Raw genomic sequence first — 18,782 nt, 5'->3', positions numbered from 1 at the left:
TTATTGAAAAAAGGAAAATCTCCTGGACCGGATGGTTTTGGGGCAGAGTATTACCGAATGCTGGCTCCTCACTTGATGCCTTACATGCTAGCTCTTTTTAATTCATTATTACTAGGGAATCCAGCCCCGACTGGGTTCGATGAAGCGAGAATAGTAGTATTCCCGAAACCGGGAAAAGATCCCACACGTGTCCAATCTTATAGGCCGATCTCCCTATTGAATCAGGACCTAAAATTATTTACCAAATTATTAGCGTTTCGACTCCAACCCATTCTACAGCGACTTTTACACCCAGCCCAAAATGGGTTTGTTAGAAATAGAACTTCTGTACACAACGTCCGTACCTTATTGGCGGCGATACATAGCTCAAAACAATCAAAATATAAAAATGCCCTTATAGTCAGTTGTGATGCAAACAAGGCATTTGATCGTGTCTCCTGGGCACATATACTGCGAGTCTTACATGCCCAACACTTTGGTACTCAGTTTATTGATATTTTTAAAACATTGTATGCCACGCCACAAGCTTTTATCACGATTAATGGATTAAACACCAAACCATTTCAGCTATTTAGGGGAACAAGACAGGGCTGCCCCCTTTCCCCCTTGCTGTTCAATTTAGCTCTGGACCCACTCATACGCACGTTCGCAAATGATATGGCTTGGAAGGGTATCCAGGTGGGATCACACACCGTAAGGGTCTCCGCATTTGCGGATGATCTACTACTGTATTTCAGTGAACCTATAACATCCTTTCCCTCACTACTGACCGCATTAGAGACCTTCAATTTAATATCAGGATTTTTAATTAATTTTGACAAGACGGAGGCACTGGCGTTGGGAGATGATGCGAGCATGGGTTGGAACGATAAGTTCCCATTTAAATGGGCGCATAATTACATACAATATCTAGGTATACGGGTGTCAGCTAACCCCTCAGAAATGTATTCATTAAACTTCTCTCACTATATTAATAAGATGGTCGAGGACTTTGCGAGATGGCAACACCTGCCAATTTCTTATTTGGGTAGGTGTCATCTGTATAAAATGGTGTCTTTTCCTCGCTTACTCTACCCGATGCAGATGCTTCCGTTTTTACTATTGAAAAAAGATATTCATACAATAAACAAAGCCATTACGAAATTTATATGGGCGAATAAGCGTCCTCGTATAGCTTTATTTAAATTAAAACAACCACCCTCACTTGGAGGAGTCAATCTTCCCTGTCCGGAGGACTACTCATTAGCGGCTAATTATAGATGTGCCTTAGATTGGATAGGTGGGGGAGACAATTTCGTTGATAAGGCACTAGAACAGGCCTTACTGCCTAGTCATGATCTGCTACAAATATTACATTTTCCGAACTCCTCGATGCTACAGGATATTAAATTAATTCCATTGCTATATGCTCCTTACAAGGCGTGGCATCAAATTAGAAAACGTTCTAAACTCATTCTGGCACATTCCTTGTTTCAGCCCTTGTTAGGGAATCCAGCCTTACAGGGAGGAGAGGCGGATGAGGTCGTTCACAGTTGGCACCTCGGGGGTCTTCGGTCCTTATTTCAATTTTTGAATGACGATTGTTCAACGATATTATCATTGTCCCAATTACAAGCTAGATACCCGACCTTAAAATTCCCATTTTTTGCATATTTCCAGATACGCAGCTTTGCCACACATGTTATTACTCATCTGCAGCCTATTGATCTTACTTTTCCACTAGATGGTATTGTACGACGACGTTTGGACTCTCCCCATTCTACATCATTGATTTACTCCTATATCAGACGGAAGATTGACTACACCAAACTCACCACGGGCATAGCTAAATGGAAAGATGTCTTTACGGGAGTGGATTTACACACTATTATTAGATGGTCTAATTTGCTTGATAAGCAATTGGTATCTTCCTCATATGCAGAGATGCATTTAAAAATTCTACATAGAGCTTATTACACCCCTCGTCTACGATTCCTTACAGGGGCTGCAGACGACTCTCAATGCTTTAAATGTAGGGCCCCTGATGCCGATATTATACACTGCCTATGGTCTTGCCCAATTATACAATCATTCTGGGACCTAATACAGACATACATCAAAGTTAACCTGGGTATATCATTTACAATGTCAATGGCATGGGCATTTTGGAATTTCATAGAACCTCAAACCCCAGCTCTACCCAAGGGCAACAGATTACTTCTGGCTCGCATCTCAGCAGCAGCGAAAAAAACAATATTATCTCAGTGGATACAAAAAGATCATATTTCCGTGTCTCTTATGTTACCCCGGCTATCGTTCCTATTCCAAATGGATTGGACAGAATGCTCTTTAGATGTTGAATCTCGGGCTACCAAATTTTTTTCGATATGGCTTCCCTATATAATAACATTACCTGTTAACACCAAAGAAAGCATTCGTAAAGTAGTAAGACTGTCTACTTGGTATAATATGGCAATTCTCACTGATGGGTTACCACCGTTTTGAGCCTTTTCACATAGGTCTTTTGCCATTGGATATCTACTATGCCACTTCTAAATTCAGCCATATATGTGTGCAATTGATTTATTTTGCAATACTGTATTTCAAGATAATTAGGGATTTGGCAATTTGGTTTTCCAATATTCCACAATTTAACATATCACTATAAGACTCGGATGATAGATTAGTCTGTTTATCTTTTATTCTATATGTTAATAACGTTGACTGTGTGTTGCCTCTCTTTGCTTCTTTTCAATAAACACAATAAAAAAAAAAAAAAAGAATGCTCAGATGGAAAAAGCAAGATGTTGTGTTTTAATACGTAGAGAACCCGAAATGCTGTTGCTAAGGGCAACAGCAAAACCCTAAAGGGTTACCAACGGGTGTGGCAGTAAACTCCTTGGTCAGAGATGGAATGATAGACACAAGGAGAGTCTCCACAATCCTAATCCTCACTTGCAGTGCACAGGTTCAGTTTACTGCCACTAAACTGACACCTGAACACCTTGCACAGTGAGACAGGATTTAGGCAGGCAAGTCTGAGAATACAGCCGCAAACTTGCTAAGTTCACAGAGTAGCAAAAGAACCCCACCAAGTTAAACGACTGACTCCAGTCTTACTGCTAGGTCTGGATTGGCAGAGTGTAGTACCAAATCCCAAGGCCTATATGCAGTAAGCAACAACAAATACAAAGCTACACAGTACTGGCTAACTTTCAGGAACTAACTAACCAACAAAGATTCAGCAGCATCTGCTTAACCTGAGAAGAGGCCTTATATAGCAGGTGCTGTCCACGCCCCACTCAGACCTCACAGACTGTGAGCACAAAAACCAGCACCGGATCCCCTGCCGTGCACAGAGCCTGTAACCACTGCACAGCAAAAGACCCGAACCGGAGTATCAGCTGCGCTCAGGTTACTCCGCTAGCACTTGTCTCCCGGTTGCCATGACGACGTGGCAGCACAGGGCAGGAGACCCTAACAGTACCCCCCCTCTGACGAGGGGTCAAAGAACCCCTACCACTGGGTTTATCGGGGAACTGCGAGAAGAAAGAGCGTATCAGTCTGGGGGCATGAAGATCACAACTGCGCACCCATGACCGCTCCTCCGGGCCATACCCCTTCCAGTGCACCAAAAATGACAGCCGACCCCGAACCATCTTGGAGTCAAGAATCCTTTCAACAACAAACTCCCTCTGGCCACATATCAGAAGAGGGGAAGTCTTCCACTGGAAGAAGGATTACTAATCGCCCGTTTTAAAAGGGAACAATTAAATGTTTTATTGATACCCAAAGAACGGGGCAGATCTAACTGAAATGCCACCGGATTGATAACCCTGGTGATCTTATAAGGGCCGATGAACCGGGGGCCTAACTTATGAGATGGCTGTCTCAACTTCAAATTCTTGGTAGACAACCAGACGAAGTCTCCTAATTTGAAGCTGCAGGGTCTTTTCCGCTTATCAAAAACCCTTTTGGTCACTAATGACACAGACACAAGGGCTTTCTTCACTTTCCTCCAAATACCTCTAAGGACCGAAACCACAGAGGAACCACCAGGCGTGGAGTCCAGGGGGTCAAAAGAATTGGCCTTAGGATGATGCCCATACACACAAAGGAAGGGAGAGATCCCTGTAGCAGAGTGAGCCGCGTTGTTATAGGCAAACTCCGCCATGGACAGATGAGCAACCCAGTCAGTCTGACACTTGGAGACATAACACCTGAGGAACTGCTCTAAGGACTGGTTCACCCTTTCAGTCTGCCCATTAGACTGCGGATGGTAGCCTGACGACAAGCTGACAGAAATCTGGAGATCGGAACAAAATGCCCTCCAGAATTTGGCCACAAACTGGGATCCGCGGTCAGAGACCACATCAAGTGGCAACCCGTGGAGACGCACAACATGCAGCATAAATAATTCAGACAGGCATCTGGCCGATGGCAGCCCAACCAGTGGAAAAAAGTGCGCCATCTTCGAAAACCTGTCAACGACAACCCAGATGGCTGTCATCCCCGAGGATTTGGGCAAGTCCACCACAAAATCCATTGAAATGTGGGTCCATGGCTTAGATGGGATAGAGAGTGGATGTAATGGGCCAACAGGAACCCCTCTAGGAGTCTTATTTCGGGCACAGATGTCACATGCCCGAACCCACTGATCCACATCCTTAGCCACCGAGGGCCACCACACCGCCCTAGATAGCAACTCCCGAGTTCTGGCAATACCCGGGTGACCTGCCGACTTCTTGGCATGGAATTCCAGGAACACTCGCTGTCTTAACCTAGGAGGCACAAACAAAAGACCTACCGGAAGGTCTGGAGGAGCCTGCTCCTGTGCTCTAAGGACTAATGATAAGAGGTCCTGGGTAATGCCCACTTTAATACATGATGGGGACACAATGGGCAACGGCTCCTCGGTGGTCTCCTGGATTGGAGCAAAACTCCGCGAGAGCGCATCAGCCTTGATGTTTTTTGACCCAGGGCGATATGTTATCAAAAAATTAAAGCGAGCAAAAAACAAAGCCCATCATGCCTGCCTGGCATTGAGGCGCTTCGCTGACTCTAAATATGCCAGATTCTTATGGTCGGTGAGAATTGAGACCACAAACTTAGCCCCCTCAAGCCAGTGTCTCCACTCCTCGAGTGCATCCTTAATAGCCAACAATTCCCGGTTACCCACGTCATAATTCATCTCGGCAGGCGAAAATTTACGGGAAAAGTAAGCACAGGGATGAAGGCGATTATCAGCACTGCCCCAATACCCATCTCAGAGGCATCCACCTCCACCACAAAAGGACGCTCTGGATCTGGGTGTCGCAGCACCTTGGCTGATACAAATGCCCTTTTGAGACGGGCAAAAGCCGCTTTAGCCTCACAAGACCAGTGAGCAACATCCACCCCTTTCTTAGTGAGTGCCACCAAGGGCGCCACTATAGACGAAAATCCAGCGATAAATCGTCTATAAAAATTCGCAAAGCCCAGGAAACGCTGAAGCGCCTTCAAACTAGTGGGCTGCACCCAATCCAGGACTGCCTGTACCTTGGAACCCTCCATTTGGAAACCTTCTGGGGAGATAATATATCCTAGAAATGCGATTTGCTGAACTTCAAATTCGCACTTCTCCAGCTTCGCCCCAAGCCGGTGGTCTCTGAGTTTCTGGAGGACTAAGCGTACATGCTTCCGATGTTCCTCCAGGGAATGGGAGAAGATTAGGATGTCATCTAAGTATACAACTAAGAATCTATCCAAATATTCCCTGAGTACATCGTTCATGAAATCCTGGAAGACTGCCGGGGCATTACAGAGCCCAAAATGCATCACCAAATATTCATAATGCCCTGAGTGGGTATTAAAGGCAGTCTTCCATTCATCCCCCTCTCTTATTCGGATTAGATTGTACGCCCCGCGTAGGTCAATCTTAGAAAAAATGGTGGCAGTACGAAGCTGGTCAAACAAGACCGAAATGAGAGGCAGTGGGTATGAGTTTTTAATCGTGATACAGTTCAATTCCCTGAAGTCGATGCAGGGTCGCAATGAACCGTCCTTTTTACCCACGAAGAAGAACCCCGACCCAACTGGAGACTGTGAAGGTCTGATAAATCCCTTAGCCAAGTTCTCCTGAATGTACTCTGCCATAGCCTGAGTCTCAGGACGTGACAGGGAGTACAACCTGCTCTTGGGAAGCTTAGCATTTGGCAACAAATCAATGGCACAGTCATAGGGGCAATGGGGAGGTAGTACCTCTGCAACTTTTTTGGAGAACACGTCCGCAAAATCTGCATAACACCCTGGCAATCCTGGCAAACTTAGCTGCGAGAGCCTGACTGGAAGGCTCAAGCAACTCCTGAAACAATCAGTACCCCAACTAAGAATCTCCCCAGAGACCCAGTCAAATTGAGGATTGTGGGCCCTTAACCAGGGTAACCCCAACACCAATGGGGCAAAAGTAGAGACAGTCACATAAAAGGACAATTTTTCAGAGTGTGTGGCTCCAATAAACAAAGAAATCTGGCTAGTGCAAGAGGTAATTTTACCTTGGGATAATGGTTCCCCGTTTAACCCACAAATCTCAATTTCCGATGCCAAGGGTACTAAGGGAACAGAGTGTTTCAGGGCGAATTGGCGGTCCATAAAAACCCCGTCGGCCCCACTGTCCACAAAGGCCTCAGTCTTGACAGTTTGACCGAGGATCTTCAAGGTCACCGGAATGATAAAAGTCTTCTTGGGAAATTCTGACTTCTGGCCTGACAGGATATTTCCCATCACCCTCAGGCCCTGAAGTTTTCCGGCTTTTCTGGGCATGATACTACCACATGACCTTTATTCCCACAGTACAAACACAACCCCTGCTGTCTCCTCCGCGTCTTCTCACGCGAGGAGAGGCGGGTAGCCCCAATCTGCATAGGCTCCTCGGAAAATTCCTCAGAGTCTGAGGTTCCCTTGGGAAAGAAGGAAACCTCGGTCTCCCTTTCAAGCCTACGCTCTCTCAGCCGTCTATCCACCCGGATGGATAACTGCATGAGCTGATCCAAGCTATCAGGCAAGGGATATTGTACCAGTTGGTCTTTTATCTGGTTAGAAAGACCTCTTCGGTACTGGTGTCTCAGGGCTGGGTCATTCCACTGGGTATCATGGGCCAACCTCCGAAACTCCGTACAGTAAACCTCAACTGGCCTTCGCCCTTGCTTAAGGATCGAAATCTGAGCCTCGGCTGAGGCCGTCTTGTCAGGGTCATCATACAACATGCCCAGTGCCGTAAAAAAAGCATCAACACTTTTAAGCGACGGACAGTCAGGCTGCAACCCATATGCCCAGACCTGTGGGTCTCCTTATAGCAAGGAAATCACTATGCCCACCCGCTGAATCTCCGACCCAGAAGACTGAGGCCTAAGCCGGAAGTATAGCTTGCAGCTCTCCTTGAAACAAAAGAACTGCGAGCGATCTCCAGAAAAACGATCCGGGAGATTTACTTTCGGCTCCTTAACCCCTGAAGGTGCTACTGCTGCGGGAGCTCCGCCAGCGGCCTGGGAGGTGTGCATTTTAATGGACAAACTATTAAATTGTCGAGTCAGGACCTGCACCTGATCGACCACCTGTTGCAACGTATATTGAGGGGTATGCTCCATATTCCCACAAAATTTCAACAGGAGTATTAGGCTGCTGAATATGTTATGCACACCAGTGCCTGCAGGAATGTACTGGTGTCTGAACTGTTATGCACACCAGTGCCTGCAGGAATGTACTGGTGTCTGAACTGTTATGCACACCAGTGCCTGCAGGAATGTACTGGTGTCTGAACAGATAGGGATGCAAAACAAATGAACTCACAGACAGACTGGGGAATATGACATTACGTACACAGAAGGTGATAGGGTAACAAAATAAACACAAAGTGAACAGAGAAGCCCAGAGGCTAAGAAACTGGGTGTCTCCCTAGTATTAAGAATGCTCAGATGGAAAAAGCAAGATGTTGTGTTTTAATACGTAGAGAACCCGAAATGCTGTTGCTAAGGGCAACAGCAAAACCCTAAAGGGTTACCAACGGGTGTGGCAGTAAACTCCTTGGTCAGAGATGGAATGATAGACACAAGGAGAGTCTCCACAATCCTAATCCTCACTTGCAGTGCACAGGTTCAGTTTACTGCCACCTGAACACCTTGCACAGTGAGACAGGATTTAGGCAAGCAAGTCTGAGAATACAGCCGCAAACTTGCTAAGTTCACAGAGTAGCAAAAGAACCCCAGCAAGTTAAACGACTGACTCCAGTCTTACTGCTAGGTCTGGATTGGCAGAGTGTAGTACCAAATCCCAAGGCCTATATGCAGTAAGCAACAACAAATACAAAGCTACACAGTACTGGCTAACTTTCAGGAACTAACTAACCAACAAAGATTCAGCAGCATCTGCTTAACCTGAGAAGAGGCCTTATATAGCAGGTGCTGTCCACGCCCCACTCAGACCTCACAGACTGTGAGCACAAAAACCAGCACCGGATCCCCTGCCGTGCACAGAGCCTGTAACCACTGCACAGCAAAAGACCCGAACCGGAGTATCAGCTGCGCTCAGGTTACTCCGCTAGCACTTGTCTCCCGCTTGCCATGACGACGTGGCAGCACAGGGCAGGAGACCCTAACACAGGGACCATAAGCGGTTGTACCGGCACAGGAGGTCCCATAGGGGGCGTTAGTCTAGTTACCAGCGTATTCAATAGTGTGGAGAAGGTAGCCCAAGGTGGGTCATTTTGAACCCCCGTTGCTACAGTCCCACTTGGGGGTAAGGATCCCCCAGAACCTGAACCCTCAGCTGCTATGTTTTCCTCAAATATGTCTGCAGCGTCACCACCACGCAATGTGGGATCAGCCCCAGCACCATTGCCCTGTGTAGCTGACATATCTGAAAGCTCATGCAAGGCAACACAGTACAATATCAGCAGCACAATACCTGACAAGAGCCCCCTGTGCAGTGTATCAGCACAAACAGGGATTTCAAGAGGTATATGGTGACTAAAAATCACAGAGAAAAATACACACTGAATATATCCTGTGAACTACCTATATTAAATGATAAACCTGATGCACTTATCCCCTCAGGTTATAGAATATAGGGATAGCAATCTGAGTGAGATACACGAAATGGAGGTCAGACAGCAGCTATATGCACACACACATAGTCACAATGTACAACGCAGAAATTATGACATGCAATAAAACTGCACTGGACTAGCAATACAGAGTAGTACTATGTATAGCTATGCACTCAATAGATATAACAATGCAAAGTAAAGACTGGATGTATATCACAGGGTACTTGTACTACATAACCCTGACTAAATGCACTCTTTCTTAACTAACACTGTCAACAGACATGTAGAATACTTAAGTCAGTGTCCTGTAAAATGCACAGCGCTGACATGCAGGCGGCTTTACAGAGGAGGATTTGCCCAAACAGTCCCAGAATCAGCTCAGCTTGTCCTAATGGCACCCAAATGCTGACAGGGAGTGAGGGAGAGAGAGATATACAGCTCCAGGGCGGGAACATTTACTCTAAATGGCGCCCTGGGGAGTGGCTACAGGTCAAAGCCTTATCCCCCTACTGGACTTCACCACCGGGTACTGTGGGCTTATATAAATGGTTTATGAGAGAAAACTGATTTGTGTCCTTGCCCTGGTGGTCTAGTGGGGTCCATGTACTACCACAGTGTCCATGCCACCGCCTCCCACCGGCCGCGCGGGATCGCGATTTACAGCGGGTCCCGGCCAGGGGACCCACTTACCTCCTCCCTGAGTGTGGCCACGCGTTCCAGGAGAACAGCAGTCATGTGTGTGACTAACAGGACGAAAACCGGATCCTCCGCTGTAAGTACCCGGCAACCAGGGCGCGGGAGTATATTGCGCCGCTGGGGGAGGTGATGGAGCTGCAGCAGGAGATGTCTGACTGACATCTAACACAGACAGTGCCTCTGCTGCAGCCCTTGAAGTCTTCATTTTTCTTTAAAAGCTTCTTCTCAGGGCTGCTGGAGCAGCCCCCCTGTTGTATGCCTGCTTACTGCATGGCACCAACTACAAAACTGGGTTCCTGTGCACGGAGGCGGGGTTATAGAGGAGGCGGCGCTAGGCATTCCGGGAAGAAGGTCAAAGCTATGAGCCTGTTGGTGCCTCGGATCAAGATCATACTCTACACCCCAATGTCATTCCCTGTGGAGCCCAGTGTACCCCGCAGCAGAAAGACTTGTGTTTCTGGATTCAGACAGTGGGGTTTATTCAATAAGTGTCGGATCCATTCCGACATGCATTTGTCGGAATGGATCTGACAAGGGCTATTCAGTGAATGGCCAAATCCGACTGTCAAATTTGGCCGTTCCCGGTGTCCTGGCCTGCTGTCAATGGCTGCCAGGTGCACTGACAGCGGCGACGGGAGGAGATGACGGTGGCGGCGGGGGGGAGCTGGCGGCGGGGGACATGTCTGCTGCGGTGGGGGGAGCTGGCAGCGGGGGAACATGCCTGCAGCAGCAGGGGGTGATGTCTGCGGAAGTGGGGGGATGCGCTGCCGGGAGTGAGGAGCCTGGCTGGGGAGACGCCCTGCTCAATCCGACTTTTTTTAAAGTCGGATTGAGATTGTCGGAAAGGGGGCTAAAACCTGTCGGATTTGGCCCCATTTCCGACAGAAGAACACGGATCGGTGCCTATTCCGCCGATCCACGTGTTTTCCGACAAGTCGGGAATTCCTGACTTGTCGTAAAAAAACAGGCAAAATTGAATAGGTCGGAACCCCTTCCGACAGGAATCTGTCGGAAGCTGCCGTCTTTCCAACAAGACGGCAGCTTCCGACAACTATTGATTACATCCCAGTAAAGAGAAAGTGGTAAGCAGCCTCCCGGCCAACTAGGCAAAGGCTAGAAGTGGGCCTATTTAATATCAGCAGTGCTGCCAAAATTAATGTGTAAACATAAGTTTAATTAAGCTCATCTGCTCTCTGCCCCTTGTGGAACAACCCAGAGTTTTGCCCTGGTTTGGAACCTGCTAGATTGCTTTCTGCTGCAGAAACCATATCATCTTTGTTTATTATTTATCATTTTACAGCAGTCATAAACACCATTGTAAATCAATAAGGTAAGTTCCCATGTGGACGGCCTGCAAAACTGAGTGACAACCACTAATGCTGTATTTCCTCTATTGTGGTTTCTTACTGCTGAATTGTGTGGCACTGGCAATATGGATGTTTTGGTTTGTTTGTTTTTACAAAAGGGAAACTATTTACATGTTTACTGTTTACTTTGAATACTGAATAATTTGCTGTATTCTAGTGGCAGCTACGGTATGCAACAACATTGATAAACTATTTGAAAGATGTAATGGACCTCTACTGCTGTTTGCAGGTTCTAGTCACAGGTTATAATGATCTCAGTAAGGTCAGAGGTACCCGAACTCTTTCCTTAAGGCACCATAACAATCCATGTCTTAACGATATTCATGCTTGAGCACAGGTGACTTAATTAGTTAAGCCTATGTATCCATCTGTTTTCATCCATGGATATCCTTAAAACCTGGCCTGTTAGGGCATCTTGAGAACAGAATTTGGGAATCACTGAGTTAGGTCATAATGAAAACTTCTCATGAGATTGTCAAGTGGTCTAAAAGAATTACAAATGGCCCATCCAGTCACACTGTCATTACAATGTTTAGAAGTCTATGACAAGAATCTGAGTATTATTGTATATACTGGAATATTAGTTTATTATCCCCATCCATCCCTGTTACCAACATCATATGACTAACTCAGTAAATCTAAAACTTGATATAAAGGAGTCAGTAATGTCCCCATACCTCCCCATATAAATAGGTAATTATGGATCACATTGTTAAATGATTGACAGTTTGCATGTTTTCTGGAACAGTATAACATGCAGTATATTAAGCTTGTTATCTATTTTCACCCAGGAATTGCTGCTGCCACGATTTTCAGCCCAAGCTATAACTTGTCCATTAATGAGGATAAGCTGCGAGTGGCTTTTGACGGAGATGCCGTTCTCTTCTCTGATGAATCAGAGCAAATAGTGAAGGAGCACGGCTTGGACATGTTCTTTGAGCATGAGAAGGCTTATGAGAACAAGCCTCTGGCCCAGGTATGTGATGTTGTATGTCTGCCTCACTTGCATCTGATTTTTATTTAAATATACAGTACTGTGCAAACTTTAAGGCAGGTGTGGAAAGAAATTCTGCAAAGTAAGAATGCTTTCAAAATATAAGTGTTAATAGTTTGTTATCAATTAACAAAATGCAAAGTGAATTAACAGAGAGGAAATCTAGATCAAGTCAATATTTAGTGTGACCACCCTTTGTCTTCAAAACAGCATAAATTCTTCTAGGTACACTTGCACACAGTTTTTAAAGGGAGGTTGTTCCAAACATCTTGGAGAGCTAACCACAGATCTTCTAAACAACTGCATTAACATTTTTCATGATTATAATAAGCATATTTCAACATAAAAAATAGTCTATAATTATCCCACGAGAGGAGCTTGGGAATAAATTTACTAAAGAACGTTTTTGATTGATTTAAAATTCGAGTTTAATCGATCAACATTGATGTCGTGTTTCAGGGTCTGAATCGCACATTTACTAACAGACCATTTTTTTTACATTGATTTAAAAAAATGATTTAAAATAGTCATCTGTTAATAAATGTGCGATTTACGCCCTGAAACACAACATCGATGATGATCGATTAGAGTTGGGTTTTAAAATCTAACAACATCAATCTTTAGTAAATGTACCTCTTGGTCTTTTAATAGTGAGAGAAATCAGTCCACAAAGATGCTTTACATGCGTTTCAGAGGCATCATGGCTACTACTAGATCAAAGTGGGATTTTCACTCAGTATAGCTTAATGGTAGGATGAAAATATATGTAAAACCAAATTAACAAACAAAATTAATAACATAAAATGTCGCAAGATGTGGATTTCTGTTGGTGTTCTGCTGAATATATACTTAAAGTAGTATTTCATGTGCGAAAAAGGGTGCCACACTAGTAGACAGTATTAAATTAGCCACTAGTAGACAGTATTAAATTAACTCGGTTAGTATTTACTTAGCCTCTCATTAAATATGACATAATCAGGAACTGGGTTCCTAAACCTGTCCTGGGCCAAAATGTATCCTCCATTTTGTGTCATCTCTTCTAGGGGTGGACTATTCCACTCTGGGTAATCCTACGCTGTGCACCCAAGTTGGCTGCCGCACTTGGGGGGTAATTCTGAGTTGATCGCAGCAGGAACTTTGTTAGCAGTTGGGCAAAACCATGTGCACTGCAGGGGAGGCAGATATAACATGTGCAGAGAGTGTTAGATTTGGGTGTGGTGTGTTCAATTTGAAATCTTAATTGCAGTGTAAAAATAAAGCAGCCAGTATTTACCCTGCACAGAAACAAAATAACCCACCCAAATCTAACTCTCTCTGCAAATGTTATATCTGCCTCCCCTGCAGTGCACATGGTTTTGCCCAACTGCTAACAAAGGGGCAGATGTATTATCCTGGAGAAAGCATAAGGAAGTGATAAACCAGTGATATGTGCAAGGTGATAAAGGCACCAGCCAATCTGCTCCAATATTTAAATTAACAGTTAGGATCTGATTGGCTGGTGCCTTTGTCACCTTGCACATATCACTGATTTATCACTTCCTTATGCCTTCTCCAGGTTAATACATTTGCCCCAAAGTTCCTCCTGCGATCAACTCAGAATTACTCCCTTGGTACCTTGTGAGGGTGGAATACACAACCCTTGGAAGTCATTACCCAAAATGCCTACACAAGTCATGCCTTATGCTTTCTGTGTGCTTAAGGTTTTCTTTTATGTCTGTGTTGCTTATCTATTGCTGTATTACTTAGATCCGCTGTATTATGTGCATTGTTTTGATGTCTGTAAAGCTTCTTGAGTCCTGTTGGAGAAAGAGCGCTATATAAATAAAATTATTATTATTATTATTATTATTATTATTATTATTATTTTCCATAAGATAAGTTTTATTTGAAAGACTATTTTGAGTAGGGAGGCCAATCTCGGGCCATTTTTTAAAAATCCCGGGACTCGGGATTGAAAAACGGTCAATCCTGAGATACTTGGGATTGGCTAGGAAAAACTAAAACAATATATACCTTCTTCATGTCCGGCTGTCAGCGGTGCTGTCAGAAGGTCCAGGCGGAGAGTCTGGACAGCAGATGGTGTGTGCAGGCATCCTGGCCTGCGGCGCGGCTTGCGCTGTGCAGCGTGATCTTTTAACACCACGTCACGCTGTGCAGTGTGCACAGCTGAGGTCAGGGGGAGCTGGGCAGCGTCTGAGCCCTATGCTGAACCGGCTTAGACGCTGCCCGGCATTAAATAAAGCATTAAATTGAATCCGGGGATTAGAAACTCCAATCACGGGATTCATTTCCGGACAGTTTTAGGCCAAAATCCTGGGATTGAGTACAGGGAAATAAATGCATATATTTCCCCGTATAACACCCCCATACTTACATCTGGTTTCTTCATTCACCATTATTAGTGCTCACTTGCGCGAGCCCTAGCCTTGATGCAAGAGATCTGTATGAAGATAGATGGATCTCTCCAGATATACAACTGTGCTTAATGCCTGAATCAGAAGTGGATGCAAATGGCACTGCCAGTAGCTGTGCAGAAATATGCAAAAGATCCAATGGCTGCATCAATGGCAGCACTGGATGAACACTGCAACTAACAAGCCCTGTGGCTTCGTTGTGCATCCAAAAATAAGATTTTACTCACCGGTAAATCTATTTCTCGTAGTCCGTAGTGGATGCTGGGTACTCCGTAAGGACCATGGGGAATAGACGGGCTCCGCAGGAGACTGGGCACTCTAAAGAAAAGATTAGGTACTACATCTGGTGTGCACCGGCTCCTCCCTCTATGCCCCTCCTCCAGACCTCAGTTAGGGAAACTGTGCCCGGAAGAGCTGACATTACTAGGAAAGGATTTGGAATCCAGGGTAAGACTCATACCAGCCACACCAATCACACCGTACAACTTGTGATAATTATACCCAGTTAACAGTATGAACAACAGCTGAGCCTCATTCAACAGATGGCTCAGAACAATAACCCTATAGTTAAGCAATAACTATATACAAGTATTGCAGAAAGTCCGCACTTGGGACGGGCGCCCAGCATCCACTACGGACTACGAGAAATAGATTTACCGGTGAGTAAAATCTTATTTTCTCTGACGTTCTAGTGGATGCTGGGTACTCCGTAAGGACCATGGGGATTATACCAAAGCTCCCAAACGGGCGGGAGAGTGCGGATGACTCTGCAGCACCGAATGAGCAAACTCAAGGTCCTCCTCAGCCAGGGTATAAAACTTGTAGAATTTTGCAAACGTGTTTGATCCTGACCAGGTAGCAGCTCGGTAAAGTTGTAAAGCCGAGACCCCTCGGGCAGCCACCCAAGAAGAGCCCACCTTCCTCGTGGAATGGGCTTTGACTGATTTAGGATGCGGCAGTCCAGCCGCAGAATGTGCAAGTTGAATCGTGCAACAGATCCAGCGAGCAATAGTCTGCTTTGAAGCAGGAGCACCCAGCTTGTTGGGTGCATGCAGGATAAACAGCGAGTCAGTTTTTCTGACTCTAGCCGTCCTGGAAACATAGATTTTCAGGGCCCGGACTATATCCAGCAACTTGGAAGCCTCCAAGTCCCGAGTAGCCGCAGGCACCACAATAGGTTGGTTCAAATGGAACGCTGATACCACCTTAGGGAGAAATTGGGGACGAGTCCTCAATTCTGCCCTGTCCATATGGAAGATCAGATAGGGGCTTTTGCATGACAAAGCCGCCAACTCTGACACACGCCTAGCCGAAGCCAAGGTCAAAAGCATGACCACTTTCCACGTGAGATATTTCAACTCCACGGTCTGAAGTGGCTCAACCCAATGTGATTTTAGAAAATGTTGAGATCCCAAGGTGCCACTGGGGGCACAAAAGGGGGCTGAATATGCAGCACTCCCTTAACAAACGTCTGAACTTCAGGCAGTGAAGCCAGTTCTTTTTGAAAGAAAATAGACAGGGCCGAAATCTGGACTTTAATGGATCCCAATTTTAGGCCCATAGTCACTCCTGACTGTAGGAAGTGCAGAAATTGACCCAGCTGAAATTCTTCCGTTGGGGCCTTCATAGCCTCACACCAAGCCACATATTTTCGCCATATGCGGTGATAATGTTTCGCTGTCACATCCTTCCTAGCTTTTATCAGCGTAGGAATGACTGCAACCGGAATGCCCTTTTCCATCAGGATCCGGCGTTCAACCGCCATGCCGTCAAACGCAGCCGCGGTAAGTCTTGGAACAGACAGGGCCCCTGATGTAGCAGGTCCTGTCTGAGAGGCAGAGGCCAAGGGTCCTCTGAGATTATTTCTTGTAGTTCCGGGTACCAAGTTCTTCTTGGCCAATCCGGAACGATGAGTATAGTTCTTACTCCTCTCTTTCTTATTATCCTCAGTACCTTTGGTATGAGGGAACACATAAACCGACTGGTACACCCACGGTGTCACTAGAGCGTCCACAGCTATCGCCTGAGGGTCCCTTGACCTGGCGCAATATCTTTTTAGCTTTTTGTTGAGGCGGGACGCCATCATGTCCACCTGTGGCCTTTCCCAACTATTTACAATCAGCTGGAAGACTTCTGGATGAAGTCCCCACTCTCCCGGGTGGAGGTCGTGCCTGCTGAGGAAGTCTGCTTCCCAGTTGTCCACTCCCGGAATGAACACTGCTGACAGTGCTATCACGTGATTTTCTGCCCATCAGAGAATCCTTGTGGCTACTGCCATCGCCATCCTGCTTCTTGTGCCGCCCTGTCGGTTTACATGGGCGACCGCCGTGATGTTGTCTGACTGAATCAGCACCGGTTGGTTTTGAAGCAGGGGTTTTGCCTGACTTAGGGCATTGTAAATGGCCCTTAGTTCCAGAATGTTTATGTGTAGGGAAGCTTCCTGACTCGACCATCGTCCTTGGAAGTTTCTTCCCTGCGTGACTGCCCCCCAACCTTGGAGGCTTGCATCCGTGGTCACCAGGACCCAGTCCTGTATGCCGAATCTGCGGCCCTCGAGTAGATGAGCACTCTGCAGCCACCACAGCAGAGACACCCTGGCCCTCGGGGACAGGGTGATCAACCGATGCATCTGAAGATGCGATCCGGACCACTTGTCTAACAGATCCCACTGAAAGATCCTTGCATGGAAACTGCCGAATGGAATTGCCTCGTAAGAAGCTACCATCTTTCCCAGGACTCGCGTGCAGTGATGCACCGACACCTGTTTTGGTTTTAGGAGGTCTCTGACTAGAGATGACAACTCCTTGGCCTTTTCCTCCGGGAGAAACACCTTCTTCTGTTCTGTGTCCAGAATCATACCCAGGAACAGCAGACGCGTCGTAGGAACCAGCTGCGACTTCGGGATATTCAGAATCCAGCCGTGCTGTTGTAGTACTTCCTGAGATAGTGCTACTCCGACCAACAACTGCTCCCTGGACCTCGCCTTTATAAGGAGATCGTCCAAGTACGGGATAATTATAACTCCCTTCTTTCGAAGGAGTATCATCATTTCGGCCATTACCTTGGTAAATACCCTCGGTGCCGTGGACAGACCAAACGGCAACGTCTGGAATTGGTAATGGCAGTCCTGTACCACAAATCGGAGGTACACCTGGTGAGGTGGGTAAATGGGGACATGTAGGTAAGCATCCTTGATGTCCAGTGATACCATGTAATCCCCCTCTTCCAGGCTTGCAATAACCGCCCTGAGCGATTCCATTTTGAACTTGAACTTCCTTATATAAGTGTTCAAGGATTTCAAATTTAGAATGGGTCTCACCGAACCATCTGGTTTCGGTACCACAAACATTGTGGAATAGTAACCCCGTCCCTGTTGAAGGAGGGGAACTTTGATTATCACCTGCTGGAGGTACAGCTTGTGAATTGCCACCAGTACTACCTCCCTTTCCTTGGGAGTGGCTGGCAAGGCTGATTTGAGGTAACGGCGAGGGGGAGTCGCCTCGAACTCCAGCTTGTATCCCTGAGATACCACTTGTAGGACCCAGAGATCCACCTGTGAGCGAACCCACTGGTCGCTGAAGTTCCGGAGACGCGCCCCCACCGCACCTGGCTCCACCTGTGGAGCCCCAGCGTCATGCGGTGGATTTTATGGAAGCAGGGGAGGATTTTTGTTCCTGGGAACTGGCTGTCTGATGCAGCTTCTTTCCTCTTCCCCTGCCTCTGGGCAGAAAGGATGCGCCTCTGACACGCTTGCCTTTCTGAGGCCGAAAGGACTGTACTTGGTAATACGGTGCTTTCTTAGGCTGTGAGGGAACGTGAGGTAAAAAAGTTGACTTCCCAGCTGTCGCTGTGGATACAAGGTCCGAGAGACCATCCCCAAACAATTCCTCACCCTTATAAGGCAAAACCTCCATGTGCCTTTTAGAATCGGCATCACCTGTCCACTGCCGAGTCCATAATACTCTCCTGGCAGAAATGGACATCGCATTAATTCTGGATGCCAGCCGGCAAATGTCCCTCTGTGCATCCCTCATATATAAGACTACGTCCTTTATATGCTCTATAGTTAGCAAAATAGTGTCCCTGTCGAGGGTATCAATGTTGTCTGACAGGGTATCAGACCATGCTGCTGCAGCACTACACATCCATGCCGAAGCAATTGCAGGTCTTAGTATAGTACCTGAGTGTGTATATACAGACTTCAGGATAGCCTCCTGCTTTCTATCTGCAGGCTCCTTTAAGGCAGCCGT

At 46.3% G+C, this 18,782-nt stretch overlaps 1 protein-coding gene and 1 long non-coding RNA gene across 2 annotated transcripts in view; one reads left to right on the top strand and one right to left on the bottom strand.

Moving 5' to 3' along the window:
* Positions 1–18,782, bottom strand: part of LOC135032241 (uncharacterized) — a 331,444-nt gene that overhangs the window by 64,730 nt on the left and 247,932 nt on the right. The gene's annotated exons all lie outside the window — the stretch shown is intronic.
* Positions 1–18,782, top strand: part of NT5C1A (5'-nucleotidase, cytosolic IA) — a 92,109-nt gene that overhangs the window by 64,468 nt on the left and 8,859 nt on the right. The window contains exon 5 of the mRNA XM_063954069.1: positions 11,916–12,100. Coding sequence (XP_063810139.1) covers positions 11,916–12,100 — 185 coding nt within the window. The remainder of the gene's footprint in view (positions 1–11,915; positions 12,101–18,782) is intronic.

Source organism: Pseudophryne corroboree, chromosome 2 (assembly GCF_028390025.1).
Source record: "Pseudophryne corroboree isolate aPseCor3 chromosome 2, aPseCor3.hap2, whole genome shotgun sequence".
Taxonomy (NCBI): domain Eukaryota; kingdom Metazoa; phylum Chordata; class Amphibia; order Anura; family Myobatrachidae; genus Pseudophryne; species Pseudophryne corroboree.
Note: the sequence above shows the minus strand (reverse complement) of the source record. Positions and strands in the feature narration are given on the sequence as shown.